At 37.3% G+C, this 27275-nt stretch overlaps 1 protein-coding gene across 1 annotated transcript in view; it reads right to left on the reverse strand.

Annotated features, from left to right (window-relative positions):
- LOC306773192 (copine-8) overlaps positions 1–27275 on the reverse strand; it is a 107878-nt gene that overhangs the window by 25936 nt on the left and 54667 nt on the right. The window contains exons 7-13 of the mRNA XM_079262937.1: positions 19038–19101; positions 17855–17958; positions 15267–15371; positions 11851–11892; positions 10162–10237; positions 3929–3982; positions 3741–3802 (exon numbers count right to left, since the gene is read on the reverse strand). Of these exons, the coding sequence (XP_079119063.1) occupies positions 3741–3802; positions 3929–3982; positions 10162–10237; positions 11851–11892; positions 15267–15371; positions 17855–17958; positions 19038–19101 (507 nt within the window). The remainder of the gene's footprint in view (positions 1–3740; positions 3803–3928; positions 3983–10161; positions 10238–11850; positions 11893–15266; positions 15372–17854; positions 17959–19037; positions 19102–27275) is intronic.

Here is a 27275-nt window from a genome sequence, read left to right on the forward strand (position 1 = left end):
TAAACATTAAAAGTATTACAGATGATGTAAAAGAGCATTCGAAGGAAATATGTTTTCTACTGGATGTGCGGCTTACTACTTTTGAGCTGCACATGCATTGCATTTCTACATCATCAAAAATAAAATCAAACTCAAGCTATTTGTCATTTTACTGTGAAGATATTCAGAATTTGGCTTCTCTTAATATAAATTTGTAAGTATATGAACTGGATTAGGGTGAATGGGGGATACCTCAACATCCAGCTGATTTTGTGTCAGTCACAGATGTCTCCCTGCTGTTAAAGCCTGCAGTGACTCAGCCAGGAGTCAATGTGACAAAACGGTGCACAGCAGGGGCAAATGATTGCACTTAATATTCAAATAAGCTTTCTAGCATTCAAGATGTGCTCTAAAATTCTTACAGCATCTATGTCAATGATGCAGCAACTATTAACATTAAATGCACATGCTGTGTCACACTTTTTTTGTGAAGTCATCAGGATTTCTATTTAGCTTGTCTTGCACATAAATGCAGACCAATTAGCCACCGGTGCCAACACCAGTGGTCAACTCTTACCCTTTACGATTTCCAAGTAATGACAAACCTAGAAAGTTGTACGAGTACGACTAGAAAAGTCGTACTTGTAATTAATGTGAGATTTTTATGAAAAGCGCAAATGCTCCAGCATAGAAAAAAATGCCTGAAGTGTTTGAAAATCTCCTTTTCCAGTTACCCAGAGCATACAGGGTGACCCATGTATGCATGAAAGCACTGAGTGAGCTAAAAACAGCATCAGATGTGGTGTGATGTGACCCTTCCTGATTATTGCAAACAGATGTTGCTGGCTGGACAGTGTCCATATGTAGAGAGGGCAGGAAAGGAGAGGAAATTATCTAAAACCAAATATAAGTAAAATCAGCGACACAACACTGACTTCTTGTGCTTGATCCGTTGTGAGGCATAGCCATTAAAATTCAACTAATTTTTCAAAGAGCGTACCACAGTGTCTCTATTCTGCCTGTCTGCTCTTCTAAGTAATGATAACCTCTCAGAATGATGACTCTATTCTGGTTTCAATACTCAATTCACAAACCAAAACAAGCAGGAACAATATCTGTCACTGTGAATGGCAGGTCTGTCTTCAAAGACACTACTCAAACTGAAAGATATCACCAACGATTCATCATTTTATCATCATCCTTGCAAAAAAAAGGGGCCTCTGTTGAAATTCAATGGGTGTTACTAATGCTTCATCAAAGGGAGAGAAAAGAATGATTGAGATGGAGCCCTCTCAAATCAGTCATTTATGCTAATGCTACTGGCGGATCGTGTTCCTAATTAGGTCCAAATTAACAATTAACTAATTGGGTTGAAACTGGAAAAAAAAAGAGCTGTCAATCAGGTGATAAGAGAGTGGTAGAGACTAGATTAAAGGAGGAGAAGACATGCTAGGAAATGAGAAAAAATGACTGGCAAAGTGGCAGAGAGGATACCTGAGCAGGCAGTCCAACTAGAGTGATACAAAATGCCAAAGATGTTACTTAGAAGGGGGTGTGTGTGTCTTGTCCTTTCGAGCATGGGTGCTTACTTTTTTATGTGTGACTATATCCATTTGTATCCTTGCACACAAATGCACAGTGTGCCCCATTATGCAATTGGAGTATGTGTGACTGGACCATTACAGTCCATTTAGGTTTCTAACAGTGAAACAGCACTTGGCACTTAATTTAGCCACACAAGCATGTAAGAGGACCCAGCTAACACTCCCAAAGCACTTCCAAAAAATAATAAACGGGAAAGAAATCATAAAAAAAAAAAAAAAACACTGCCTGAGAGATTCAAAATGCTTTCAGACTTGCAGTGCAGCTGGGAATGTGTTCTTGTTTGCAGAGAAATGATGATGGAACTTTTCCATTAGCAGATAGAAACAGATTTAGTAAACATATGCCAGGACACGTGAGGAGAGCATATGTAAGCTCTTTATAGTTGCAACTTGCACATTTAGTCAAACTGGCTGAGTTTGGTACGTATAATCATGACAATTTAGTTGTAAGGTTCTATATGTCAGGATTAAATTAAATCTGTAGCCCCTACCAGGTAAATACAACCTTAATTTAACAAGTAAATATGACATATTACACACTGTCATTATTTATTTAACAAAACCTGAGTCAAAATGTATAACACAATAGCTTGTACAAACTCCCTTTACCTTTGGTTTTCTATATAACGTGATGAGTATCTCAGATTTGCTTTGCTTTGCTTTGGTCTACTGTTTTTTTTTAAAACATTGGTTAGGTCTTTGAGGTTTGCAAGCACTAGTTTATACACAACTTTCTTAAGATTTCACCACAACATTTCAGTCTGGACTTGATTGAACTTCACTCTTCTGGGTTGCAAATTTGCTGTTATGCTGGGATCATTGTTGTTTTTAATGACCCTGTTTTGGCAGAGCTCTAGCTGTCAGACAGCTATATATATATATATATATATATATATATATATATATACATATATACATATATATATACATATATACATATATATACACATATATACATATATATATACATATATACATATATATACACATATATACATATATATATATATACACATATATACATATATATATATATATATATATATATATATATATATACATATATACATTTATACATACATATATATATATATATATATATATATACATTTATACATATATATATATATATATATATATATATATATGTGTATATATGTATATATGTATATATATACATATATACATATATATACATATATATATATATATGTGTATATATGTATATATGTATATATATACATATATACATATATATACATATACATATATATATATATATATATATATATATATATATATATATATATATATATATATATATATATATATATATATATATATATACACTTCTGCTTTTTGACTTTGCCTAATAATGACACTGAATAGTTATCTATGACTATAAATAATAACATAATAGTGGAATAGTTTTTGGTTGTTTATATTTTTGTAAGATCCATCAAAGTTGATGTAAGTCGGTTAGATCAAATGATAAAAAAAAAAGAAAAATCCAATTTAACTCAAGGTTGTGAGACAAAGAATTGTGACACAGACAATGAGACAAAAACAAAAATACAAAATACTTTGGAAAACTGAGGGTTTTTTTTTCACAAAAAGGCTTTTTACAAAACCTAAAAAAAAATCACAGCTACAAGAGCAGCATGAACAAAAAAATGCAGAGATGACAAAGTTGCAAGTTTCACACATGCTTTTTTTTCACTTGACAGTCTCCCCCTCCGTGACTCTAATGAAGGCAGAGTGTGTAGGCGAGCATTTACACCATGCCTGGGTACACACAGTCTGCCGTCCTGAGCAACATACATCCACAAGCGCATGTACAATGACATGCGTAAGCACAAACAATGGCACAGGGTTTGAGCAAATGCACAGACACAAACTTCAAAGTTTGAGATCTGCTCAGCCCAGCTGTCAGTCCCACTCTCTCACCGTCATCCTCCTACAGTTGTCCTCGCACGTGAAAATGAATATTGTTTTTCATGTAATTCCTTCACACTGAGGGATCATTATCTTTGGCACTTTGCAGACGTTGCAGGGTAATTATCAAGACAGGGACCAACACATTCAGCTTTTCAGCTCTTATTAACAGTACAATCCATCTCTTAGTGTGGGCTCAATGAAAGACGCCCATGGACTTACCCTCCTTTGATGTAGTCCAGAAAGGTAACTTCAACGTCTACTAGAAATGACAGCAGTGTTACCTGTAAATGAATAAAAGTAGCCATAACCAGTTTTAATAAAGCTCCAGACCAGTTGTTTTACAGAAATACGTTGCAATTGAGTTAATAATACTCTCAGCATTTAAGATAAAAATCTTTCAAGTTTACCGTTCCAGAGTTGAGGTATTTTTTCTTCTTCCCTTTCTTCTTTGGATTTACCACCTACAGAGAAAAAAAGAGATTAATCAATACATAAATAAAAAACAGTAGTAGGATTTTACCTATAATGCAGTAAAAACTGAAAAACAAAACTGTTCATTTTTCCCGGTTTTATTGTTTCTACTCCTCAGGCTTGTCTGACCACCATCGGAAAAAAACGTGTAGTTCTGTTTAAATGTTGCCCAAAGAGCAATAGCTCTTCAAGTCAGCCTCCAAAATCCTAAAGGTGGAGTTTGTAAGATTTTCAATATTTTCAATTCTACCTGAATTACAGAAGGAAAAGATTTGTCCTGTAACGGCCAATAGAAGACCATCTTATGTTTCTACTACGCAGGCTGGAAACCACTTCCTGCATTTGTTTCATCTGAAGCAAAGCGATACCTATATTTTTTGCATGGATAAACCCTTGTTTCTTAGATGTGCATCAGTTTGATTGTGTGTTCATACATCCACAAATGACCCAGACTTTCTGAATAAATCAACTAGGGCTTGCTAGAGAAAAGCTCGTGTGCAGTTGCCGGGATTTGGAAATATTTAACTAATGCACAGTGCATCAGCACTCAGTCTGCAGGAATGTGGTAGGAGGTAGGAGCCCGTCGGGATGAGAAGACCAATCAAACATATTGTTCTATGATGTTCTTATTCCTTGAAAATGTTATTCAAAGACTCCTTTTCTCAATTGTTTACTTTCACTTACTTTTCTACTCCCTCAACAGAGGAAGAAGAGCCAAATTCAATTAAATCTATTAAGTTAGCAATGTTAGCATGTATATGTAAAAACAGACCACACTTCACAACATGGTGATCCTGTGCCCTTTCTCTGGATTCTTTGCGCAAAAAGGTAAATTGTGAATGTATTTGAATTGTTTTTTTCATTTAGTCAACTGAAATTTGATTTTATTTGTTATTATTAAAAATACTAACAATTATTTATTATAAGTACTGCCATCTCAGCCAGTCAGCACTATTAAATGCCTTTGAGCAACATTCACAACCTGTAGCATATCCAGAACGCAAGTAATTTTAGGAATATGAACTTTGAATTTCCCCTCGGGGATGAATAAAGTATCTTTGATTTGATTTGTGTTGATTTGATTTGATGAAATAATTCCCAGACACTTGGGTGAGTATATAAATAGTTTTAAAAATCAAAGATGGCTTCAAGTACAGTCTTAATACATTGTAGCTTTTAATGAGAGAAAAAAAAAAAGGTTCAGCAGTGATTTTTCAATTTCTATCATTTCCCACTTCAACTTAGGCTCAAACAAACACTGAGGTACTCCTGTATTTCAAGTAGCAGACAAGCAGATGTGTGTTTTTTTGGCCTCATTAAACCAAATCAAGGTTAAACACAGAGAGTTGGCCTCAAAGAAAAAACACACGTGTTGATTTATGCATTTCTCTTCAATTTACTCTAAGCAGGTACGCAAGAGGACACAATTGGCTTTGAAGGTGAAATGAAATGTGGTTGTAACAAAACACACACATAGTGAATTTCTAAGTGCTAAGCAACAGCCTGACAATCTGCAACATCCAAGTTGTTAAAAAGGGGTCATAAAAAAGGCTTAAATTGCAAAATTACAAAGTGTGTGAGCATGAGTATGTGAAAATCTGAGGATCATTAGACAAACAGCAGCTGTCCCTTGCGCATTCCCCTCTCTCTGTGGGATTCTGTTAATCAAAAAGTGTTGACTCTTTCTTGTAGAAAATAAGTCGATGATTTGTGATAGTATGGTTGTGAGGATGTGTGTGTGTGTGTGTGTGTGTGTGTGTGGGACTATGATGATTTCACTATTATCTTCATCATACAAAAACTATTTTCAAGGGTCTCTAAGCTTATTTGCATATTTGCTCCTGTTGCCCCAGCAAACAATTCCCCCAATTATTTTCTTTATACTTGCAAACAAAATCATTAGGATTTTTTCAATACTACAAATTCAAACTTGATATTGATAACACTGTTTTTAATTGTTAATTAAAAGGGACATATTTTAAAAAATGAACGGGGCTTCTGACATTTCAAACTAACAACACTGATGTTATTTATAGCAAAAAAACAAATCTGATCACTACTTAAATCCCCTCCCTGAGCCGCCAAATTATCATGGGGTTTGTGTGTCCTCAAGATCCTAGCAGCTATGTTGTCGGGGGCTTTATGCCCCTTGTAGGGTCACCCATGGCAAACAGGTGTCTAGGGGATAGACCAGAGTAAGTGCAGCTCAAAGACCACTATGATGATAAAGACCCATGGGCGGAAATGTTCCCTTGCCTGGACGTGCCCCCCCCCCCCCTCTCTGGAGCCAGGCCTAGGGGTGGGGTACGAGAGCGAGCATCTGGTGTCTGGCCCTTTGCCCGTGGGGCCCAGTTGGGCTCAGCCCAAAAGGGTTGCATGGGACCCACCTCCCGGGGGCTCACCATCTGCGGGAGGAGATGTAGGGGTTGGGTGCAATATGAGCTGGGCAGCAGCAAGAGGCAGGGGCCCTGGCGGTTCGTTCCTCGACTGCAGAAACTGGTTCTAGGGATGTGGAATTTCACCTTACTGGTGGGGATGGAGCCTGAGATTGTGCGCAAGGTTGGTTCCGGGTAGATATAGTTGGACTCACCTCGACGCATGGCTTGGGCTTTGGAACCAGTACCTTCGAGAGGGGCTGGATTTTCTTCCACTCTGGAGTTGCTCATGGTGAGAGGTGCCGAGCAGGTGTGGGCATTCTCATTAGCCCCTGGCTTGGTGACTATACATTTGGGTTTACCCCAGTGGAAAAAGGGGTAGTTTCCCTCCGCCTTTGTGTGGGGGGACAGGTCCTGACTGTTGTCTGTGCTTGTGCACCAAACAGCAGTTCAGAGTACCAACCCTTGCTGGAGTCCTTGGAGGGAGTGTTGGAGGGTGCTTCTTCTGGGAACTCTCTTGTTCTGCTGGGATACTTTAATACTCACGTGGGCAATGACAGTGAGACCTGGAGGGGAGTGACTGAGAGGCATGGTCCCCCCCCCCCCCCCCCCCCCCCCCCCCCCCGGACCCAAATAGTGTTTTGTTATTGGACTTCTGTGCTCATCATAGATTGTCCATAACAAACACCATGTTCAAACATAAGAGTGTCCATATGTACACCTGTCATCAGGACTCCCTGGGCTGCAGTTTGATGATCAATTTTGTGGTCGTATCATCGGACCTGTGGCCACATGCCTTGGACAATCAGGTAAAGAGGGGGGCGGGGGCTGTCAACTGATCACCACCTGGTGGTGAGTTGGCTCAGGTGGTGGGGGAGGAAGCCGGTCAGATCTGGCAGACCCAAACGTGCTGTGAGGTTCCACTGGGAACGTCTGGCAGAATCCCCCGTCAGAGCGAGCTTCAACTCCCACCTTCAGCAGAACTTCAAACGTGTCCTGAGTAAGGCAGGGGACATTAAGTCCGAGTGGGCTGTGTTCCGTGCCTCTATTGTTGAGGCGGCCGGCCGGAGCTGTGGCTGTAAACTCGCTGGTGCCTGTCGTGGCGGTAATCCCAGAACTTGTCGGTGGACACCAGCAGTGAGGGATGCTGTCAAGCTGAAGAAGGAGTCCTATCGGGCCTTTTTGGCCTGTGGGACTCTAGAGGCAGCTGATGGGTACCAACAGGCTAAGCGGCATGCGGCTTTGGCTGTCGCTAAGGCAAAAACTTGGGGGTGGGAGGAATTTGGCAAGGCCATCGAGAAAGACTTCTGGACGGCTTCTAAGTGATTCTGGTCCACCATCCGGTGACTCAGGAGGGGGAAGCAGTGTTCCATCAATATTGTGTACAGTGGAGATGGGGAGCTGCTGACCTCAACTCAGGGACATCAGAGACAGTGCTTCTGGACTGGAAGACTGGGGTGGTGGTCCCCCTTTTTAAAAAGGAACATATTTTCCTTTTTAAAAGGGGGGACTGGAGACTGGAGGACTGTGTTCCAATTACAGGGGAATCACACTCCTCAGCATCACCGGGAAGGTCTATTTAGGGGTCCAGATTGGTGCGGCGTCTGAAGTAATGCAGACTCTGCGCCGGTATGTCATTGTGAAGAAGGAGCTGAGCCAAAAGGCAAAGCCCTCAATTTACCAGTCAATCTATGTTCCTACCCTCACCAATTGTCATGAGCTGTGAGTTGTGACTGAAAAATACGAGATCTTGTATACAGGCGGGTGAAATTAGTTTCCTCCGCAGGGTGGCCGGATTCTCCCTTAGAGATAGGGTGAGGAGCTTCTTCATCCGGGAGGGTCTCAGAGTAGAGCCGCTGCTCCTCCGCATTGAGAGGAATTGAATTAAATGAAACTTTATTGTTCCATAAGGTAAAATTTGTCATGGGTACATAGTGCAAGTTCAGCTGCAGACAAACATATTAACACAATAGTGCAAAAAGAGACATAACAATGATAAAATGGATCCTTTCCTTTTAATTCAAGCAGCAGTTTCTCTTCAACGTCTACTGCCAAAACACCTTCCAGTAAATATGCTACAATGGATTGCATGTGAAAGTCCTCACATTTAGTCCACATTCATTTTATTCTCACAGTAAATAAAAATTCAGATGATTACTTGTTGTCATGTGGTAATCATTTATCATTTGATCATTTGATGTCATTTGATGTCAAGTAAGGGGTAGCCAGAGTGTATCCCAGCAGTTTCCAGGCAAGAGGCAGGGTACACCCTGGACACCATTGCAGGGCCAACACAAACAGAAGAACAACCCTTCACACTCACTCCTGTGGGCAATTTAGAGTAACCAATTAACCTAACCTGCATGTATTTGGACGGTGGGAGGAAGCCAGAGTGCCAGAAGAGAACCCACGCATACATGGGGAGAAAATGCAAACAACACACAAAAAGACCACTATTTGAGCCACCAAGGACAACCAGTGACCTTCTTGCTGTGAGGCCACAGTGCTAACCACTGCACCACCGTACACCCACATGTCATTTCCAATCAGCAGAAAACATATTGTGTCATTTGACTTAATTCACTTGACCTACTACACTGGACCCCATAAATTTAGTAAATGGCAGCAGTTTTGTTTCAGTGTAGTTCGATGTGATGAGTTTTACTGTCATTTTAGGATCTTCTGTAGGCTTATTTGTCAATTCCTGCCTTTGATATGCTGCATCAAGATCAGTGTTTTATGTATAAAGTCTAAACTATTTTTTAATTTTTATTTTATTTTCTTTGTAAACTCCGTAAGAGTTTTTTTGTGCGCTTCATTGTAACCAAGATCAATTGCTGATCACACATCTTATAATTATTAGAAATTGCAATTGGTTGCATCACAGCGGTCCAAATACTTAATTCTTTATGAAAAAAAGATATAATTTAGATGACACGGATGATATCAACACTATTGAAAATGAGCATTAAAGCAGTATGGAGACCCTAATAATAATACCATGCCTATCACTTAAAAGTTCAATACACCTAATAAAAATAAATCATTAAAATATATAAAATTAAAAACCTCTCCAACTACTCCCTGTTGAATGTAAACATTCAGACTGCTTTTTATTGTTTAGAGTTTTAGGTATGTTTTCAGACCTATGTCCACATGTCACTCAGGATGATGTGCTTCAATGAGATGGGGTGAACAAAGTAAAATGTAGGTAATAATACTTTAATGTGGAATGGAGTGGTCAGCCTTCAATCTCACCACAGTATCAACTTTCATTTGTCCACCACGATGGTGGGCCGTCCAGCAGTAAACTGCCGCTTTACGATGTTGAAATCCAGGAGTAAATTCAGCTTTCTTTCAACTTTACTATCTCTCTGTTGTTAATCTACATTAATGTTGCATCAGTTGTTTCGTTGGGTATCCAGTGGACTGTAAAGTGTCGTCCCTGCTCCCTAATTCTTTGGTGTTAGATTTTAAGCAGATGGTTTGTGATCGTTCAAATGGAAAACAACATCACTACATTAACAGAAAGTAAATCTTACGCTAACTCCTCTGCCTTTAAGCAAAATGGTGGGGCATTTCCAGTCCTTTAAATCTAATCAAATTTTAATCGCACTGTGATTTCTTTACAACTGAGTGAGGAGGAACTTAAAAAACTATTTCAGCTTTGAATGACTGAATGTTAAAAGCTAAAGTACCAGATAGAAACAAAACATCTACAGTCCAGCAACTGTTCGTAAAAACAACTGACCTGTAACCTGATGTTTGTGACAGACACTTTCACACAAACTCACCTCGTAGACATTGAACTGGCTCTGTCCTCTGGACAGTTCTCTGTAGCAGGTGTGGAACTCTCCGATGAAGTCGTGACTAGAGAGTGTGGTGAAAAATACAGAGTGCACAGTAAGAGATAGTCTCAAGTGTCTCATTTACTTTTTATTTCCAAAATCCAGACTAAGACATAATGCCAGTTTCCTGCATGGATAGTAAAAACTCAAAACACACTGGAAAGAGGAGTTATTGGGATGTTGCCTTTGAGCTTCATTATGTGTTGTGAGTTTTTTAAGCAAATTGATGTGATTTTTTCCAGAAAAAAAAAACTCCATAAATTAACACATTCAAGTGAAGATAACAGAAATGAGGATTGTTAGTATACAAGCCATACAGATGGTGATTGAGGACCTGTCAGTTTCATGGAAATCAATTCGTTAAATCTCACATCCCCAACACCTTGTTAACACCACTCTGTGTCTGAGTGACACTGAATAGATCCCAAAGTCAAAGAACTGAAGAATAACTCCCAGTTTAACTAAAGCTTGACGAATGTCACTCTGTTTTCTTGTTGTCTGATTGCCATCAACCCGAATCTAGACTCATAATTAAGCAGTCAATCCATGATGCTGCTGCACTCAGCTCCCTTACCTACTGAAAACATATACCTCTGTTAATTATGTGCAGCTTGGATTGAATTAATAAAACACAGACATGTTGAATGTTAATGTAGTCAAACTTCAGAGTGACAAATAAATGTCTCTTTCAATGAGATTACAAGCTTTGAGGTTATCTGTGCATTTTCAATAAATATGTTACATTATTTCGACACAATAAGCCCAAATTTTCATGGTGCTTACACCAAACTGGTCTCCTTTGGTAAGAGGCTCTTGTCAAAGTAGCGTCTATGAGCATCCAGGGAGAACATTATGTTATAACACATTGATATTGGCTGCTTTACCTGTTTGTGGTAAACAGGTTTGTGGTAAACAGGTAAAGCAAGACTGAACTCTTTCTCGATGATTTTGTCTTTGCTGCAATATTTCTTTAGAAAATATGTTCTGAGTTATTGATTTGGAAAGCTAGTCACATTTAGTCATAACTCCATAATCCACTCCATTAATTCAAGCTCCAAAACAACAGTTTTGCCCTCTAGTTTACACTGGTTACAAAATCTGTGAACATCTGGCTTTGAAATCCAGTCTTTAAATATCTAATCTGGTTTCAGTACCAGGTCATATGAATGCAATTGCTTCAGGTTTTAAATGTTCCCAGTTTGGCATAACATCAATGCGAACCTAACATTTAGGTGCGTGTGGTAATTTTCATTAGTGATGGCATAATGTCACATATTCATGTTGTGCAGCCTTTTTTTTAATCAGACCTTTTACTGCAAATCTTAAATGTGCATCTATAGCTCTTGTGTACATACTACAATGGCTTATTTATGACAGAAATCGTAAGTAGTGGGTAAAGTAAACCCAAAGTGTTTTAGAAATATTCATGTTCTTCATTCATTTCAACAAATAGCTTTTCCACACGTTACAGTATATTTTAGCCTTATGTTTAACAAAATCTTAGAATCCATTTTGATACAATCTCACAATATTACCAACCTAAATGGTGAAGTTTTAACTCAACTAATAGGGATGTTTTTGTAAATTACTATTTGAGAGCTGTGTGACAACAAGTCCAAACCAAAGAGGATTTACCTGCCATCTCTGTCCCAGTCGTACACCTCAATCTTGATAGTTCTGTTAGGAGACAGCAGATGAAGATAAGGGAGCATAAAAAAACACGTTAATATTCCTTTAAACATTGATTGTTAAACTTAGTTATATCGTGTACCAAAAAGTTAAAGACGTTGTGAAATGACGAAATCTGCATGGTTGCATGATGAAAAAAAGCTGATCTTTCTTATGAGCGTTGCGACTGAGCTTTTAGGAGAGTCAGAAGCGTTTATGCAGATGTTTACTAGAACACATTGTCTCCTTATCTCTGTATATACCTCTGATAATGTTTGCCCCTTATGCGGAAATTGGGAAAAAATGAGAAGAAAGGATGGAAAGCAATAAACAGATCTGCACTGATATCTCCTTACCTACTATTTTTTAAAGATGAAAATCAAATAATATTAATAGGTGGAAGAGGAGTGAGGCAAATGAATCACAGAAAAAACAACAAATAAAACACACGGTGAAATTAATTTGCAAGATGGTAGATGAATTTTGTTGCTTGACAGTAGAAATCAGACTAACTGGAGAGTTTTGTATATCACAATGCAACAGTTTGCACCGAGACAGAAGTATTTTATGCATTGCTCTGAACTTGCAATTTAACAACTTTTTTTTCTTTTTTTTTTTTAATATCTTAGCAATATCCAGTTTGAATCAGAGGCAGGGCTGCTCTTTACCATGCTCTTCATCCTCCAGTAAGAGGAGTACAAACACAAGATGTCAATAATGGGCCTTCCAACTTATCCAGGAGAGCCAGGAGCACATTAGACAGAAAGGAAGCCATAAAAGTATGGAGTGGGAATGGGTTAGGTGACAATAATGGGTACCCTTGGGATGAATGAGTCTTCTGGTTTGTGTACCACTTTGTCATTTAGAGCAACCGCACTGTGCAGAACTTTCTGCATAAAACTCTTTGTACTTTCATCTATTTATGTGTGTGTCTCATTAAACCGTTGTTGCTCCACATCTCAGCAGGAAACATCTCATCATTTCAAACTTTGATGATGTGACATGAAACTGACAGGGATTTCACTAGTGGCCTCAATGTTTGCATGTGTATGCGGTTGAATTTGTTTGTATATGTGTGTATGTGTGTGTGTGTGTGTGCATGCATATCTGAAAAGCCCACCAGAGCACCTATGAACAGAAAAACACAGCTCTCCATTGTTTGCCAGCTTGAGCTTCCCCTTATCTCTTTCCCCAGGCTGCAGACACAAAGACTTGATGCATGTGTGGCCGTTTACTGTATGTACAGCTTCCCAAATCCCTTGATGATAAGACGTGGTGCAACTCAACTCCACCAAGAAGCTTATTGGACCAAGCTTCAGATCGATGCTACTGTCTGTTAGCTCAGTAAAGACAACTTCTATTGTACTGTTTTCTGCACAAAACTGCTACAGACACATGGGTTGGAAACACACGGCTGACAGGGGAGAAACAAAAACTTCTTTACTCATTTGTTGGACTTAGCTTCTCTTGAGAACCATGAGCACTGCATTAGAAGAAGCTTTCAGTACTTTTCATTCAGGAAATGCTCAAGAATTCAGTTGCATGTCAGCAAAAAGGAAAGGAAAATTCAAACTTACACGGCAATAGTAAAAGAAAAATATATTAGGATTCTCTACAATGAGAAGGAAAAAGTAGACTAACACTTTGAAGAAATTTGTCATTTTTTTCCTCAGACTCCTCAACACAAGAAAGAAAAAAATTAATAAATGAAAAAAGAAAGAGAAAAAAAAAAACCTACATTTAAAGCCAACCTTGCTGGACTAATTTTTAACATCATCCCCTTGGCAATAAATGTTACATTCTGTACCTACAAGTTAACAGAGAAAGTCTTGTCACTCAGCATATCTTAACTATCAACTTCCATGGACAGCTCCTGCATCCTTGACACCTCCAAGATCAGTTCTGCAAACCGCACGTATGACATGTTTAAATGACAGCTCAACCTGAACAGGAGGACAATGTTCTACAGAGTTATCCTGGTCTTGTGTGGCATGATATACCATTAAAGTGCATTACATGGGTTTACAGCTCACTTTAACTTAGTCTTTTTCTGTGTAAAGTCATCCAAATTTAGGTCTTAAACTGTAAATGTGCAGTTTCAAGGATAATATTGTGATGTGATATCACAGACAGCAAAGATAACTTACTTCACCCTTTTTAACAATTTGCTTGACCTTATCCTGGAATGACAGCACGATAAGCAACAGTCCTTTCCCCTTTGTACAGTAGATACACTGAACTAGAACAGCAGGCTTTTTTTCTTTTAAGCAAAAAGAGAGGGAAGCTATCTTCTGAATTGTGAATATTAGCAGACAGTTACCATCTAAAACTGATCATAAGGCTGCTGCAGAGAAGCAGGTCGAGAAGTTGGATCAACTTTTAAACTTGTTAATTAAGATATGACTCATCTGAGATAATATTAGTATATTAGTGTGAAAAAGTCACAGGTTTCCTCATTTCTTTCAAACATCTATACTTTGTTGTTGTCATCTCCTAAAAGATGCTGAGGAAAAATCTACCAGCTTTCTGCAGATCTTTAAAAGTTTCTGTTTAGAAATCAACTGCAATTTTAAAGCAGGATGTTGCAAAGACAAATAATTCCCATGTTTTTTGATGGATCTTCATAAAATGGCAACAATGGGATTGTGTCAGACATTAATTAGCATTTGTGCACAAGAAACCTATTTCCCAAAGACTTATTTGCTGAAACTGAGAAAGTGGAAAAAGGGACATTAGAGGACGTGTCAGGCCCCCATAAATGATCTTCAAGGTCTTCCTTGTGCTTGATAGCTACCAGAGAAGCTATCACTCTCAGACACCATTATAGAAAACCAAACACATATATTCATATTTAAAAGCTGATAAAAGCTTTATGCATTATTTATATACAGTATATTTTAATTTCGAATGCTCCTCTCTATCGTCTCTTAAACCATAGAGCATACATTTTTCATATAGTTGGGCTTTATACTGTCACATTAATTTACTTTTTATTGTCTCAAGGTTGGCAAACAACCATCTGACACTCACTGATCACATCCACACCACAAATAAAAATGTCATATAATGAGTTTTTTTTATATTTAAAATAAACAAATAACACTTTGATACAGATACATAAGACATATATAGACATTAAAATACAGAAAGAGTTTTTTTTTTTTTTTTACAGATACTAGAAGACAAACCTTTATCATAAACCACGCACTGTCATAGAGTAAAAAAAAAAAGAAATTAGAATACTGTGGGAACATTGACATGGACTGCTAATACTGCCCATATATTTATTCAATGTTAAAATAACGCTTCTTGCCAGTCAAGGTGTGTGTCTTTGTATGTATGAGGTGTTTAGGCATGTGCAGTAGAATCTGAATAAGAATTACCTGTCGTAATCACCATTGCAAAGAGCTCGCACAGGGATTTTAAAGGCTTGCCACACAGGATTCAGGGTGTTCTTTATCACTTCTGTCTTGTGGCAGATGGTGAATCTGGAAAAAGAGAAAGAAACATATTAGCAGGAAGGGGAAAATGCAATGAAGTTAGAAAGCAGAGAGGAGGGAAACTGAAAACTTGATTGGAAAATTACATACACACACACACACACATATATACATTATACATACACACACACACACACACACACATACACATACACACACACATATATATATATATATATATATATATATATATATATATATAAATATATATATATATATATATAAATATATATATATGTGTATGTGTGTGTGTGTGTGTGTGTGTGTATGTATATATTATATATAAGAAAGCAAAAAAAAAAAACAACAAAAAACAAACACATACCTTTAAAATAAAGCCCAACTGACTGTTTACTGGCTTAAATTTGTTCAAATCACTTACGCTTTTTCAAAAGCGACAAATTTAATCATGTTTCGTGAAATACAGAAGCGACCATTACATAACTTAATATGTTCTGGTTTCATGATGTAACTTAGTTTAGTTTGACAGTTTTATTCATGTTACAACGTTTCCCTGTAAGGAGTGAAGAAAACAGTAATGCACAGCCACAGTATGCTGTCTGAGTTGCACCTTTAAATCTAAAGCCAACAAGGAATGTCTATACACCTTATACAACTTGAAACACATCCTCCTAAGGGTCCGCTGCTGCAGGGTCAGATGATAACAGATGTATCTATGAATCCCAAAGAAGTCACAATCGTTCTATCATATATAACAACAAAAGACAGAAAAGTCTGGTGCAAAGTATTGCATTTTCTTGCCCCATATGTATTTTACTTAAGGTTTTGACATTCATGGATGATTCAAAATCAGTGATGATGAAATTCCTATCTTGTCCCTTGTAACTGTTTTGTTTGTTTTTTTTTTTTGTTTTTTTGCAAAAAGAGTAATTTCCTCTCTTTTTTTCTGATAAAAAAAATTAAAAAGTGGTAATTAATAAATACAAATACAAACAGCAAGATATTAAAAATATCTTTTTTTTATTGCAAAACAAAAAAAAAAATGGGGAAAAAAGAAAAAAGAAAAACCACAAATTTCCCTCCCTAGTCTCAAGAAAGGTAAGAGGACATTTTAAGAACCAGAATATGAAGGTACAGATAGAACAAATAATGCCAAGCATATCAGCAAAAAGCACTAAACAAAAAGTGTATTTTTTTAATAAATGGCCTCAACATACAAAAAACAATAATAATCAAAACACTGAACAAAACATTTTAAACAGAAACCATTCATAGCAGGGAAAAGTGAAACGCTCTGAGTAATATTTTAGAAAACATGTGGAACCTAAAGAACCAACTCTTCTAAAGGAGCCAAGCCAAAACAGCCAATGCAACACTTCCCTCTAATCCCAAATAGACACTAAGAAGCATTATTTTTTCAACCTTATTGTAAACATAAAAACAAATACATCTACATCTGTAGGGTCCAACACGTGTTGATCTAATAAGCCAAACAAATCATATTAGTGGTGATTCTGTAGAAGAAAATAAGGCTCAACGGATGGGTCAAAGTTCAGAGGAAATGCCAGGATTATTTGTTAAGTTAGCTGTAAACATATTTTCATGTCGTGTCAACCGGTTCAAGTCACGTGGCAAGTCAGGCGGGCACAGATAAAAGTCAGACTAATATAGAGGGCTAATTGTTTAGTGTAGAAAAGGTCAAAGTCTCTTTATAAATGTAAACAGTGTGATGTGTTTGAATGAATGCTGTGCGTATTGGGAGACCGTATGGGTGTGTGGAGATTTTATGACTGGATATATCTGGATATATGGATCCTGGACAAGCTAAAGAGAGGAGTACTTTATCCAATGCTTGCTGAAAGATATCATATGTCTAGTCTTTTGTAATCATAATTAATCTGGCAAAATAAATTTGCACAAAAGGCCCATCATCCTCTGATTTGGGAGTCAAGTTTGTCTGCCTCATTCTATAATAATAATAATTAAAAAAAAAATGGTAAAAAAGACAAACTGATCATTCAACAATCGATCCTTTAAATGAGACTTTCCATTAATTTTCCACTCAGTGAGAGTGGACAGCTGTGGAAGCTACAGAGATCCCAGACACATACAAACACAGATACACCCTCTGAAAAGAGGTAATTTCATTAGTCCCTGCAGCTAGCCAGTGGAGTGGTTTCTTCCACCCTCAGAGCAATCTTATCGGACTTGTAACACACTTCAGAATGGAAGAGAGTGCAGACAGGACTGGATTGAACAGGCACACACAAACACACACGTAAAAATCTCTGAACACAGTCCGCAGCAGTGCACTTAGCCAATGATGTAGAAGCACACGTTGCCATCTTCATATGTCGTTCACAGACATGCTTAAACAGGCGGCATGACTTTTGATCTGAGGCAAATCAATAAAACCCTTTTGGGTGAAGAGAAGGATAAAACCGAACATGAAAGTGGGAAGGAGAAGAGATGGAAAGACTGGGAAGGGGGTGGAAGGAAGGGGAACTCACGTGCTGTCCTCATTGCTCCGATAGAAGACCAGAAACGGATCAGACTTGCCAAAGAAATCCTTTTTGTCCAACTTGTTTCCACAGAATTGCATCATTACTGATTCCTATAAAAAAAAAGAGAGAAATTGGAAAAAGGAAACATCAAAAGCAGTACGTCAATAAACTGTAAACATGGGATAACCTAACTTTTAGCTGGATTTCTACTCACACAGCACCTGCGTGACTTTGACCATATTTCTTCTTTATAAAAAAAATAAACTTTTTATTTATTAAAAACAATCAAAAATGTTTTTACACCATTTATAAACATCTTCTCTGAATCTGTCCATTCTGAGAGTGGCCTACTAGCCTCACAATCTTGTATCATTGGCTACGTTGGTGTTAATGGCATTGAGATCACAACGTGCCACCATTTCATTCCATTTTACAGAGATTGGGAGGATCCAAAATGTATTTTCATTCATTTTCATGTATTTCAAGATGGCAGTGGGAGGAAGAGTTGTGCCTGGCTTTACTTTATTTGTGCTGAATGTGCTAAATTAATCTTTAATTTGTCATCACTTGTGTCCTATTTTTTTTTTTTTTTACCAAATTTCCTCTGGGACTTGGTAATGGAGCAGCATCAACATCTCCTAAGACATTAATAATAAAAGTCAGCCCCCGATTTCAGTTTGTTATGATCTAATAAAAATGGCAAGTGTATTTTAACCAGTGAAGTCATATTAAGAGAAGCCATAAGGGAGGTAGAGACCAAGTTTCCAAGCAACTGCAGCCGCAAAGAGCAGAAATAGTCTAAATTATTACAGTGTGTGAGAAGAAAAGAGAGATGTAGTGGTAATATTGTAAATACAGTGACATTTGACAAGTGAAGACTGTAGAGTTGTTGAATTGTAACTGCTAGCAGTCACATCACATTTAAGGTAGGGAAATGTAATGCAATATTTTTTCTTTTCTATTATCTTGCATGAATCATCTGGTCTTTAAAAACCACTACGATGTCAACCTTGTAAGTACATTTCAGTGGAGAATTAGTTTTTGTGACAGTAAATTCAACCAATAATAAATATATATATACCTACAAAGTCAAACATACAGAAAAAAGACAACAGAGCTTTTGAAACACATACAGTAGGAACATAATGACAAAAAAACCATGAAAATGCCAGTTCATTCAGAAACTCACCCTGCAGTTGTTCAGCTCCTCGGCTTTCACAATGATGGTCCCACATTTCTTCCCTGGAATGCCTCTACAGAGGAACACAACACAGGTCAAGAGATGAGTCACATGGAGATTGGCACGGCATGTGATGGCCAGACCATTGTTAGTTTTCTTTATATTTAAACTTAGTTTAAATGCTTTGGTTTCTTTTTGTTAGCGCGCACATTAAGGAGCCACTGTATTTTCAATTGTTTGCGTTTTGGTTAATCTTGTTTCTTTTTACTGGTGCTGAAGGGATTAGCTTGGGCATTGGGGGGCAGGAGTGTGCACAGGTGGGAAGCCAGTGAGCAGGAACTGCCACGGGCCTTTGGGAAGACCTCATCTTCAGAGGGGGAGATTAAAAGTTTAGTTTAGTTTCTTCAAATGTTTGTTCATTTTCTTTCCCATTTTTGAGTAGTTTGGGTTTACCTTTTGTTAGTAGTTTTGTTAAGAATAATTAAGCTAACAGTTAGGTTCTGTTTCTTTGTCTAGTTTGTTAGTATTTTTAATGTGTTACCCCATATGTTTTGTAACTGGTCTGATCAGCCAGTATTTAAGTTCTCCTTTGTTTGTTGTTTGTCAGGTCAGTATGTTTTTGTGTTATGTCGATTATGTTCCCTAATCTGTTAGTTTAGTTATTTTCAGACTTTGATTTAGGTTTTGCTTAGTTGACCTCTTTTAAAGGCCTAATTCATTTATATTGTTTGGGCAAATAAAACCCGTTTCTTTTGAAGCCACCTGTGTTCCTCTTCCTTCGCCAGCTTGGTCCCTCACACTCCTGCAGGAAGTTTTTGTCTGGTTTTTTTTTTTTTTTTACTCATAAAGGTCAAAGGTCAAATTGAAAATGCTCAAAAGATGTCCCATATTTCCTGAGAGGAATGACGGCCTTGGCATGAATGCAGTGCCTACGTGACAGGAGAGGTCAATTAAGACATCAGGCTTGGTGGGACCCACCATGTCTGCATTCAGAAAAAACAGACTCACATACTCGCACATTTCTCTTGCTAAAAATGTCTTTGTTCATAACATCAGTGACCCTCCATACCCATTATATGTGCCATTATCTTCCAACGTTTTTTTCAACTGCCTAAACTAAGACTCTTTTTTTACAACCCCAGTTCCACTGAAGCTGGGATGTTGTGTGAAATGTGTGCATTTTGTTTTTAGTTAGGTTTTATACAGCGTCCCAACTTCATTGGACTTGGGAGTTGTATGAAAAGTACAACAAATAACAGTGTCTGACCTACTGGAAACAAACGCCTCCTAACATTTTCAACGAATGGCAGAAACACTGGTGAGAAAAAGATGTTTGTGTTTCTATGTGGGTTTGTGATGTGTTGATAATTAAAACTGGTGTGTACAATATGCATTTCAAGTTCTTGGAAAGGTGGAACAAGTTTGTGCAGATATGCGAGGTTGTTATGTGTTGTTATGTTTGAAGGTGACTTCAATGACATCATTCCTGGCACCAGTACTGAACAATGTACTGTCAATGTACTGCCTATAATTTTGAGCACTGTTTTGATCTAATTTATTATCTAAATCCATTATTTGCTTTCTTGTTTTGCTCTGTTGATCTGACTCCTAGTTGAACTTGCTGTCATAACAACACTAGAGAAGTTTGACAACCTTTAAATGATGTGTTTCTGACTTGTTTTAAAGTAGATGCCTGGGCCTGAAACTTCACAGCTTTGGTTTCCAGCCTAGCAAAACAACTGCTTTGCTTCATGGTGCTATGTCACAAACCCACAGCTGGATAATAACACGGTGTCAAACCCCCCCCCCAAAAAAAACTACAGCATGGCAGATGCAGTGAAGAGTCCAGATACAATTGAGAACATAAGGAAAAAGGGATGAAGTGTATGAGCAGACACAGGAAAAGAATAAATGACTGATTGGATTTTACTGAGGGGAAAATCTTATGCGTAAAACAGCAGGATGCAGAGACCACTTTGTTGATGCCGTCTCTAAAGAAATTATTAGCACTCTTGTTCTGTATTATGTTTGCGTTTGTGCTGTGGCTGATTCCTATATTAAAACTATGGAAACAATTCAAGTAATTTACTTGGTGCTCAGTATCATGGCTAAAAATAACAAAACAATACAAGAGTATAGTGTTTATTCTTATTATTTGATTTATCTGAGATTTAAACACAAGATATACCCTGTTAGTTACTGTCTGCCTTACGTATTAAGCCCCAGTTAACACAACAGTCCCATTTTACACCAACAGATAAACTAGTTCCTCTAATGTTACATTAGTTTGTCCAAAGTTTGTGCAAAAGGTTGGAAATCTGCAGCCTATCCAGGTGCCCTGCTTGTGTTCAGTACATCATAATATCACATATGTACCTTGTAAATGATGTTGCATGTGTTTGGATTTCACACGTTTCCCACGTGCAGGTCCTGTAACATTAGCACGCCTTGCCGCTTCTTGTTTTAGTTGTTGTCATCTGGGTTTTTAACTGGTCTCTTTGCCCAAATCTACTAATTCACACATTTCCATGTCCATGTGTTGTGATTTGATTTTATAGCTCTGGTGTTTCATCACACACTGAATGGGGAGAAAAATAGCAAATTGTCCAACTCTCTCATGGGATTTTATGCTGCATCATATTTGGCAACCAGCAAGTAGTAAGTGGAGCTGGACACATTTGGGAGGGACTAAACAGATCCATAGCACTCAAAATCAAGGACTTTTTCTGAAGTGACATGGATACTCTCAAGTTAAGTCTTTGTCAATCTAGAAATTAATTATTTTTTTGTCAAAATGGAACAATCATAGTAAAGTAGTAGGAGTCAAAACTTCCCCTGTGAGTTATACTTCTATACACAAGCACTGGAAAACAGACAGCTGTTAAATAGCTGTTAGGTATTACTTCACTAGCTAACAGCCACGTATACTGAAAATGTACTTTTTATCTGCCTTTGATCCATTAGACAGGGGAGCTAGGGAGATTTATCGTGACAACATTTGTTGAAAACAAAGTTACTGAAATGCATGTTGAGCCAGCAGTGAATTTATCTTTCATTTGAACCAACTTCAACATGCGTAAAGTACTGTGTGTTCTCTGAACAAAGAACATAGATCATTGAAATCAAAACCAGTTGTGAAGATTTTATGACATAGCTTACTTAAAAAAAAAAAAAAACAGCCGCAAAAGTATCTATTTTTCCCTTTTAGCACTCTGTGTTTTGTATGTGGATATGCACATGGTAGAGTTTACCTTGTGGTTGAACTCATCAAGTTTATGTTTTTAAAAAAAATACACATGTGATATTTATAAATTAATTAATTAATTTAATTAAATTTCCACAATCATTTCAGTAAAGGGACTGTAAATTTGCTTAAACATACACTATATGATAACCAGTATTTTGGAGCCATCCCCAAGTGGGCATTTGAAACGTGCATTGGCTTTGTTTGTTAGTTGGTAAAAGAACTTAAAAGTACAATACGATAATAAATATGGAACTAATATAATAACTGGATCCACCACTGAAAGTAAGATATTTTAATTCAAACCAAGTCCTTTCATTGTACTAAAAAGAAAAGATTAGGGGACCATGTAAAATAAATTAGATAATCCTCTCTGGATCAAAATGCATAAAAATATCATTTATCTTTGAATCTTTGGCATATATTCTGAATTGCTAAAGTAACATGTCAGCCCTCGTTACAATCATCAGATCAGTGTATTGTAAGCAGCTAAAAGAAGCTATCAGTGGAAGAGGAACTGAGCGGGATGACATAATTTGACTAAACCTATGAGAGGCTCTGAAATCTGCCTGTGATGAGTTCTGCAATGAGAGACCCATCTGGCAGAAATAGACTCAGGCAGTCATTTAGAAAGCCCAGAATTGGGGTCGAAGACCTCTGGGTCACTGTAATTCAAAGTTTCCTTTTACTCCAGCACGGGGAAAAGACAGGAACATCCTTTCAAAATGGCAGACTTATCCAAATGAAATTGATACTGGAGCCAATGAGCTGAAAGCTTTTCTTTCTTTCATTCTTTTTTCTAACTTACAAAAGTGTTATTCTTCAAGCAATCTGAAGATGGGAAGAAAAGCTGAAAGGGCACATGCTATGGAAGAAAAGACCAATTTTATTCCACATTATTCTTACTTCCTACAATCTTTAGAGAGCACAGTGAGCTGAGGTGTGTAAAGTTAGTGGATAATAGTTGGAATGAAGATATATAAACAATTATGACAGAGACAGCAGGGGAAAGGTAGACTGGCAGACCTTACACATAGAAACGGTCAAAAACAAACAAACAAAAAAAAAGTTTGCCATTCTGAAAATACAGCAAGCCCCTTTCTAAATCACTAATTACTTTATTTTGAGAGGGGAAAATCATCAAAAAACAAAAGAATATGAACATGTCATTGCACCAAATTGACAAATGAGTAAAACTTGGCTTCACTGCCTTCCTACCACTATTGTGGTCTCTGCAGTAGTTACTTGGGGGAGGGATATTTTCCCAGATGGCACTACCATGGAAATGGTCTGACTAAGGGGATTTGAGAAAAAGAAAATAAAAAAGAAAACAATAAACCAATAATGATAATCTTCCCAAATAGATATGACTGACAAACCAAGAATGCCATCAGGTGTATCCAGACATTTTGTGTGACGGTAACATGATGAAAACTAAAAATCTCAAAGTTTTCACCTGAAATAAAGTGAAAGAAGAAACCATTATGGAGATAAGTTCTTCAAATAAACATACAAGGATACTTGTATCGTGGACAATACACTCATCCCTTGCATGGCACTATGAAGGTCTTCAGAAGGCCCTCAGTGTTTCACCCACAATTCAAATGGAGAATAAAGTATTAACCGTTCTAGTCTTTTTGACCACTCAAAGCATTTTTTACACTACAAGCCACATTTACCAAGTCCCACACACACATACATACAGTACTTCTTTCTCGATATCAATACAAAGTTTTTCTTATTCTCTTATCAAAACACACAGTAAAAAAACACTGAACACATTTTGATATGTAGTCTGGGGAAGGCGTAGATCAAACCACGAACCATCCAATTGGCAGACAACCACTCTTCATTGGAACAAGTTAAAAGCTGTTTTTTTCCCTGTTCCTATGTGCAGGTTTTTCCTGCAGTATAATATGTTGTTCATCAAGATGATACAATGTCCATGCTATGTGCAACAACTGATTTTATATTTTCCAGCACTTTACACTCTCACCAACCTGGCTGTTGAATAGATCTTGTTACAATTATTCTTCATGCAAAGACATTTCCAGAGCAGTTGTGCATTTCTGGTTGAACGGTTCAGACCTTTAGTCAGTATCATAACATGCAAACAGTGGAAATGTGGCTCGGTGATAGAAATAGCCATGACATGGCTGTTCATATAACCATCTTGTAGCTTTTCTCTTATTCTTGCCAAGCTGCCTGATGAAGTTGAGACTGACATCACACACTTGGAAAAACATACTACAACTCTAATCTCAACTACACAGTTGCCAGGTCCAGTTATTATAAACAACTTTAGGCCATAATACTAAGAATGCTGACACTTGTTTTTCATTTTCTTTCAGAGATCATTCTGCTTGTTTCCATCAGATGATCTGACAACACCGCCTCCAGCACAATTCCCTGCAGAACAGATAGGATGAGGGTGAAAACATGTAAACATGATCAGAATATGACATTACTGAGATGAGGGTGCATGCGTGGAATATTCGTGGGAACTGTAAACATAGCCGCTGACAGACAAAGTTACATTTGTGAATAATGAGTCTGCTTTAGTTTTGGCTACTACAGCTGACAGTAGTTGATGTTTGGTTGGTCTGAGTATTTCAAAAACTGCTGATCTACTGGTATTTTCACACACAATAATCACTAAGGTTTGCATAAAAAGAGAAAATATCCAGTAGAAGTTGTTTAGAGGAAAATGCCTTGTTGATGACAATGGTCTGACACAAATGGGCAGAATTGGCTGGGGCTAATAGAAAGGCAAAAGTTATTCAAATGACAACTTATAACAACCAAGGTATGCAGGATACCATCTGAAAGCACATGTCAAAAACTTGAAGACAAAACTTGACTACAACAGTGAAAGACCACATCAGGTTCCTCTCAGCTAAGAACATAAAAACTAAGGCTGCAATTTAGAAAAGTTTAAATAAAAATAGACCACAGAAGATTACAAAAACGTTACCTGGCCTGATGAGTCACTATTTCAGCTTCAAAATTCAGAATTTGGTGTAAATAAGATGAAAGCCAAGATTCATTCTGCTTTTATTAATGGTTCAGGCTGCTGGGGGTGTGATGGTGTGGAAACTATTTTTTGACTCACTTTGAGTGCCTCAATGCCAATTGAGTATTATTTAAAAACCTGGCCTACCTGAGAATTGTTCTTGACCATGTCCATCTCTTTAAGACCACAACACACCATCTTCTGATGGATATTTCCAGCAGGATAATGCACCATGTCACAAAGCTCATCTCAGACTGGTTATCTGAACATGAGTTCACTGTAGTTCAGTTGTCAAAAACACATTAACACATTAACTGAATGGCTGCCAATGACATCTGCAATACCAGTTGCAGGCACCCAGTGAGTTAATCTGTCATCAGGGATTAAGGTAGTTCTGAAATTTAAAAAAAAAAAAAAAAAAAAAAAAGATTTGGGGGCTAAAACTGGGGTCCAACCCAGAACTAGCATAAGAAAGTGTTCCATTAGGTCTTTGTTGAACTTTTAAATGCTCTAAATCAGTGCTTTAAGAGGGCCGGTATGCAGTGGTAGGCACCTTTAAATTCTATCCCTTTGCGTACCGGGACTTTTTTTTTTCTTTTCTTTTTTACAAAAATGTGAAAAATGTTGCATTGTTTTTATTAGTTATTCATGCATGAAAGGGTTAATGAACTTTAAGTTTATATATTTACTTTTCAGAATTATTTTTAATGTCCATGCAATGAGGCTTGAAGTTCATAAAAGTGTCTCCATGGCACTTTGAATTTGGCAAATGTGGATTTGATTTAGAACTTGCTGTTTTTTGTCATTTCTGTGCTATAAAACTATTAATCTACAGATCAATTTATAGATCTACATTTAAGTATCAGCCATGTTTTTGTCCCATATTTGTATGACAAACTGACAGCAATTCATTAAGGGAGTATCACCACTTATTTTGTTCTATTAAAGCACTGCTCTAAATGTCTTAAGCAATTTAAAGCTTAGCAGAAATGGCAAAACATGTCTGTCTTGACCTCTCTGACATAATCGACCTTGAGTTGTTTATCAGGGATAAGAACTGTTCAAACAAACAATCTGATATTAACTGGAATAATAAGTTGTCCCAGTTTATTAGAATAAAGACCAGCTTTAAAACTCCTGAGCAAGGAGAACATAGTGGTGCAGAGGCAAAGGTTGTATTTGTCACTTTTCCATTTGAGGATCTGACACGCATGAAAAATGTTATCCCAGCAAAAGAAAACTGCAAATTGACTTCAAGATTTTTTCTTCAGAAACAGAAATGAAGCTGCCTTTCTGAAACAGAAAGAGTGACTGTTTCCATAGCAAAGTAATATAAAAAGAAGATTAAGACCCTCACTGTCTTTTGCCTGTTTTTTTCTCACCTTCCCTCTGTTTAAAACATATCACACTGCAACAATATGAAATGGTTAAAGACACGGAAATACACACCCGAGACGTGCCCCCAGAATCTGTGTCGCTATGACAACTCAGCTGAGCACAGGCCTCCACGGTGGGATATCGAATAGGATTCCTCAGCTCGTTATTCTTCCAAATATGTGCTGTCATTCCCTTTTTTCTCAGACAGTTTAGGTAATTATTCTGGTTGACAGTCACCTAAAAGTGGTATGTGTTTTCAGACAATATCATTCTGTGTAACTGTGTTTTTCTGTGTGTGCATATGGGTTTGTGGTCTGGGGAATTTGGATTTTTTTTTTTTTTTTTTTTTTTTTTTTTTAAGGTTATATTTAGCCATTTTTCAGACCCTACTTGCAACTCTAACTAAAGAAAAAGCAAGTATCAACAAGTGTGGTGATTTCTGGTGTTGTTAAAGATTGAGTAACTTGAAAGTGCATGTCATTTACTCTGCTCTGCAGTGGCTATATATATATATATATATATATATATATATATATATATATAGTATATAGTATATATATATATACTATATACTATAGTATATATATACTATAGTATATATATATATATATAT

This window comes from Telmatherina bonti (genome assembly GCF_933228915.1).
Source record: "Telmatherina bonti genome assembly, chromosome: 23".
Taxonomy (NCBI): Eukaryota; Metazoa; Chordata; class Actinopteri; order Atheriniformes; family Telmatherinidae; genus Telmatherina; species Telmatherina bonti.